The sequence below is a fragment of the Nematolebias whitei genome, chromosome 11 (genome assembly GCF_014905685.2).
Source record: "Nematolebias whitei isolate Nwh7 chromosome 11, NemWhi1, whole genome shotgun sequence".
NCBI lineage: Eukaryota > Metazoa > Chordata > Actinopteri > Cyprinodontiformes > Rivulidae > Nematolebias > Nematolebias whitei.
In genome coordinates this window covers 39,002,337-39,008,496 of record NC_056508.1, presented here as the reverse complement: position 1 = coordinate 39,008,496, position 6,160 = coordinate 39,002,337, and the positions used below count along the sequence as shown (strand labels likewise).

Below are 6,160 nucleotides of genomic sequence, written 5' to 3'. Positions count from 1 at the left end.
GTTTTAGACTTTCAAATATTTGCTGGACATTTAGGTGCACAGCTTGGAGCTCGACCTCAGAAGTTGCCAATGCTTTGCCAATGCACATCCTTTTAGTTACTGTTTTACTAAGTGAAAACTGTCTTAACATTTATAGAAAAAATAGAACAAACAACCAAGCTAGCAAACTTCCACTCCATTCATACTACTTATTTATACAGTACAGAAACAACTACTGTCTTAAAACAAAACAAAACAAAAAACATATGATGTACAGTAAAATTAGATTTATTGAAAGTCTAATACAAAATTTTCACCACTGAGAATAAAAATGCAGGATAATTCCAATTCCAATTCAACTGAGAACATTTTGCATTCGCAGTTGAAATCCAGTTTGGTCAACGTTCTCCCCACTGCTGCTCATGAATAGTTGACTTTCACACAGAAGGTCTCCTCTGTTTTCTCCTCCAGGTTGTTCACGTAGACGAGGATCTCTGCGGAGCCTGGACTCTGGCTGGGAGCGAATCGCAACCCGATGGTGTAACTCTCTCCACCACCAATCTGAAGGCAGGAAACACAACGAACTCTGAATGCTTTGTGTTTCAATGTTGTTCTGTTCTCTCTCAGAAAAAGAAAATTGCAACAGATCAACTCCATTTATAAGATGGGTGCCACAGCAAAGCAATTTTAGCAAACATAAATGGCTAGGACAGTCAGTTTAACAAATATGGGTCTAAAATTGGACGTGTTAATAGTCAAGACCTGGTCGCTTGAGTTTGGTGTTTAAAGCAGCCATTAACAATTAAAGCTAGTTCTCTGTTAGCAAAATATCATGACCAACTGAATAAAATGTAATAAAGCTTTCTAAAAAAAAAAAAAAAGTATTGACATCCAATTCAAGATGTCCATCACAACCAACAGAATATAGGGGAAAAAAAATTGACTCAAACGTAGTTAATTTTATGATTAACAACATAGATTTTATTAAACTTCTCAGAAAATAATTATTGGATGTAGAGCTACAACTAAAAATAATGTGTATATTGTTTTCACAAATGGCTACAACTCTATCATTTCTCAACATAAGATGATCCTAGTTTATATTTCTGGTATAAAATACAGCGAGCAACATGAAAGGGCTACGCTAGGCCTTTAACCTGAACAGGAAATGCAAAGAGTTTTAGAGCCACTTAGACGTTTTCTGTCACAGTGGCATTATTCGAATTGAAACCTATTTAAACATTATGCCTGGGAAAGTTAGTTTTCTTATTAGCTAAGCAATAGGTCTATATTCCAACGTGTAGTTATTGCTTTTTCCTAATGTTGTTGTCTTGGTAACATGTTTATCAGTTTCTGAAAGAGAACTGTGGGGAGGAGTGTTTGTTTGGCCATTCAGCTCACAAGCCATTAGTCTTTCTCTGGAATGAGGCATTCAACCTTTAAATGCTAGCATTTGCTTCACAGTGCTTTGTTTACATTATTATAGAGGCCTGTCAGCAGTACGTGCAGTCAATAATTCTTCCAGCTTTGATGCGATGCCATGGACTCATGGGTTTGATTTTAATAAACACTGTGAAGCAAATAAGACCCAGAAGCTCAATAAGCTTTGAGCAAATTGACCAGCATTAAAAGACTTATGTTGCCACATGTAAAAACAAAAAGCTTATGATCAATAAACTTAGTCATAGCAAGACATATAAACAAGTTATATCAGCTTTATGGAAGAGTCTAACATCTTAGACAAGTCACGTTTTTATGCAGAACTCATAAATCGATATTTATTCAAGTGTTTCATATAAAAGTAAATGTTTTGCACTACAATGTCATTTACATTAAAATAGTTTAACTTTTCTACACAACATTTAGAGTTTTCCAATCTAATTAGACACTGTCTGAAATATAAAAATAAATACAGAAGGTAAGACGAAATATTTTCACTGTTGTTTTAACCCCCTGACGCTGCAGTCTTATTTTTCTTTTATTTGAGTATAAATTGCCAGATTCTCCATGACGTCTGCAATTTGGATTATTTCTCTCTAATTGAGGTAAGAAAAGTGCTGAATGTTACAATGCTTTGTTGCCAGTGCCCATAGCCTGCAAGAAAACACGTTATATTGTTATTTATTTTCACAATATTTCAATTAGACAACAAATGTCTACCTGATATTTGTTATATTTTTTCTTTTTAATAGCCAAAGTGAAAACATGGGTCGATCTAGAGTTTATAGTGCAATAATCCCTAAAACAAAGCGGTATTGATCTTGTTTTCCTTCTTTGTCTCTTGACAGCTTGTGTGTTTGAGTCAAAAAGGGAGAAAGCGGTGTCCACATTTGTATAATGCTACAGGCACAGAATCTTTGAGATACCTGGAGACTCACTGACAAGGTGGGAAAAAGAGAGAGGGCCGTTTCTTCCTCCTGCCCACCTCCTTCCTAATGATGCGGTGTCCTCAGGCCAAACACAGCACGACTCCTGAATTGTTTATGTGCAAACAAGCCCCCTTTTGCATCTCCTACATCTATTTCTTCAAATGATGATCTCTCATTTGTTTTACTATTTTTCAGATAACTGGAAATGACGACATCATCTCCAGTTTTTACGGCAGAAAAGGAACTGGAGACACTGCAGCCGATAGCACGACTAATAAAGAGCAGCAGCAGTCACAGGTTTATTATATTTACACGCAAACTGAGCTGAGAGCTAAAATCTCATAACAGCTGAGGGGTGAACAGTTAAGATTTCATGCTCTCGCACTAAGTCCCTCATGTGTTTATTAGGAGTAAGAACATGTTTTACAACTTCTAGTAAAGCCTTAACAATCAGTAGGTTAGTGAAAATGTTCTCAAGGTCTAACAGGATGTCATTTGTCCAGTGCATGGAGACTGACGCATGCAGTGGCTAATTTCACGGTCATTTATGGTTAAAACATTTTACTGTCATTAAAACTTATATTAGTGACGTTATTTACACTGTGTTCACAAAACAGATGCCCTTAATCTAAGGAAACTATCCGACGAGTGTTCTCCAAGGTGTTAATCACAGTATTGATTTTAGTTTCAGGAGAAAGAGAACTGTATAACCCGTTATCTTATCTCACCTGAAATTTATCCTCTTTGAACTGGAGCAGGTCCGGGTGGTCCGAGCGGAGCACAAATGTGTGACTTCTGGTGTAAGGGTTGGTGTAAGTGATCTTCCTGGAGCTGCCACGGCCACCACTAACTGGGACACACACTTCAAATGCCTGCGCACACACACAGTTTGTTAAACGTGTTTAGTTACAAAGATCCCCATGTCAAATACTTAAAAAAGTTAATAATCCCAACTTGAAACTTTTATCGGCTACAAAGTCCGTAAGAAAATGGTACAGAATGATTTTAAGTAATGTCATGTTACATTACCCCTCCTGCCCACATGACAACCATGGGCTCCAGAGCCTTCTCCTGCAAAGCCCCTCGCCTCTGGAACTCTATTCCACACCACATCTGTAATTCTGATTCTCTGCCCTTATTTAAATCTAACCTTTAAAACTCACTTTTTCAAACTTGCTTGTTCTGTTTAATGTCATTATGTTTTCTACCGTTCATTGTGTTTTGATTTTATTGATATCTGTCTTTTATTGTTTTTATCTTTGTATTTCTAGTTCGGTGACCTTGAGTGATTTGAAAGGCGCCTTCAAATAAAATGTATTATTATTATTGTTATTATTATGTGTTGATTAGATTACTATTTGCTTCAATAAAATCTTTATCATGAGGGGCTGTGGCTGAGTGATTAGAGCAGTCGTCCTCTAATGCAAGAGTTGAGGGTTCGATTCCACCAGCAGTCACATGCTGAAGTGTCCCTGGGCAAGACACTGAACCCCTCATTGCCTCTGTGTCCCATCAGTGTATGAATGTGATAAAGAACTGATTTAATCTTTGTAAAGATACATAATAGAGTGCTGCATGAATGGGTAAATGAGGGCACAGAATGTGTTGTAAAAAGCTTTGAGTATCTTGATAAGATAGAAAGGCGCTTTATAAGTACAGTCCATTTATCACAAGTTTTTTTTTTTTTTTCAAATGTGTGACAAACAGCAAAACATGAGAAACAAGGAGAGCCAATGACAACATGTTTCCCTGTACAAGTTTTACAGTCTGTTCACCTGAAATAGCAAAAAAAAAAAAAGTCCTTGTACTTTAAAGCACTTTGTGCAAAGACATAGTTCATGTTTTGCAGTCAGCAAAATAAAATAATAAAGAAATTGTTTATAAGTGAGGCACATGTCAAGTAGACGGGAAGCAGAAAGCATAGTCTGGTGTTCAAGCAGGCCCCCGCGGGCACCAAGTTAACACAGTCATCTTGCTACTGACACAGTGAAAAACGACCTGCTATCCAGCAAAGCGTGTAATAGAAGCACTAATCTCAGTATGAATTGTACAGTTTATCACGTTTTCTTGTTATGGGGCAAAAGTCTGTATCAGCAGATTGAAATGGATGCTGATAATATGTTGCATGAGTTTCACCAACGAGACTGAGGCCCATGTTCAGTGTGTCCTGAGTGAGATCTCACTCGTTTGACTAAAAAATACCACATGAATTATTTATAGCCTCAGAAATTGACATACTGCAAATAGAACATACTGAAATCAGACATACAGATTTCTGTGTAGCGTAGACAGAAGAATCCTACCTTGGACAGAACTGGACGGTGGACATTAAGACATATAAGCCAAGCAGTGACCAGCCTTTGTTGATCCATATCTACTGCATTTAAATATAAGAAGCGGCTACCCGCCCGCCATGGTTGGACCCTTAACTGGAGCTCCTGCACAGCTGCAGGAGGCAAAACAAACATGCCAGCTGGGTCCACCTGCAGAGAAGATGAGGGCAATAAAGGTTTAGTGGATTTGTCAGCAAGGTGATGAAACACTGCTGATTGGGTGGGTCATGAGAATGAGGACGACACAATAAAAGGAAAATGGAGTTACTGAACGAGTGACAGAAAAAGTTAGACACAAAAAGGAAGAGAAGAGGTGATAAAGGACAGGGCTAATATGAAAGGGTGTTTTTAAAGGGGAAAGTAAAGAAGGTGTTCAGGGTGAGAGATGGGATGAATGAGACTTGGTGAATAAAAGGTAAAGAGAAGGGGCAGACAATGAAACAAGAGAACGTAGAGGCAGAAAAGTGACAGGCACGAGGATGAGACTGAGATTTACTGTGCAGCTCTTTTTCAATCTGTTGAGAAAAGCAAAGCTATTCTCTGAAGCTGAGCTTTATCCTGTTTTGTAAGACTCCTCCAATGCATTCCACTGTGAGCCAAACCTGCTGAGAGTCAGATCAAAGCTGCCACTGATGCATACGGTGAACTCTTTGAAAAATACATCTGTCACTTTTTCAGACGCTACCCTATTTCTACAGGGTAAACATGTTTGGGTCGTACAGTGCGCACACAGAAACTGTGACAGTCTTTTCTTTTTTTTTTTATGCGAGTATCACAAAATATTTTACTGCAATACTGAGCGAGAAGCTCCGCTAACATTTCCTTTTACTTGTTTTAGTTTTGAATACTAAACTATTAAACGGAGAAGACAATTATATTTATGGGGCTTATTTCCATGTTTTCAGATAACTAAGGTAAATTTTATGTGTCAAAATGAGTGCAAGTACAATAACAGAGAAACATGGAATTAGATGTCATTAAAGAAACATGCTGTCAGAACACATTTATATATTTCTAATCATGACTTTAATGCCAAGATGGAGTTGCTACAAAGACCACTGCTGCAAGTTCATCGGTTCATGTTGCTAAAACAATTAGCAGAAAACATTTTTGCATATGCAGTCTGAAAACTGCTCATTCTGAAAGATAAGACTGAGAGTTCCTGTTCCATGACTGTCTTTGGTCACCAGGGGGCGCTATACTTCAACACCTGCAGACAATGTGCCTTGATGAGGTCCAGGCGTATATAAGGCAGATGATGACTCTCCTTCGACGCTGGAGCATTACCCTGTTTATGGTTCATGCTCTAAGCCCTTTGTGTATCTCTAAGCTTTGTGATTGCTTACCCTTCTCCTGTGACCTTTCCAGTGAACCTCCTGAGACCTACCTTAGTATTTGGATCTCCTCGTGAACCCCTGGAAACCTTAACTGTGCACCTTCAGCTGCTCACCTCGCCCTTCAACCCCTTCTGAGCACTTT

The 6,160-nt window shown here is 38.3% G+C and overlaps 1 protein-coding gene across 1 annotated transcript in view; it reads right to left on the bottom strand.

The window, feature by feature from the left end:
* Positions 1 to 362: 362 nt before the first annotated feature.
* Positions 363 to 6,160, bottom strand: part of nphp4 (nephronophthisis 4) — a 188,119-nt gene continuing 182,321 nt past the window's right edge. Inside the window, exons 27-29 of the mRNA XM_037684334.1 lie at positions 4,652 to 4,831; positions 3,077 to 3,220; positions 363 to 540 (exon numbers count right to left, since the gene is read on the bottom strand). Of these exons, the coding sequence (XP_037540262.1) occupies positions 400 to 540; positions 3,077 to 3,220; positions 4,652 to 4,831 (465 nt within the window). The 3' untranslated portion in view covers positions 363 to 399. The remainder of the gene's footprint in view (positions 541 to 3,076; positions 3,221 to 4,651; positions 4,832 to 6,160) is intronic.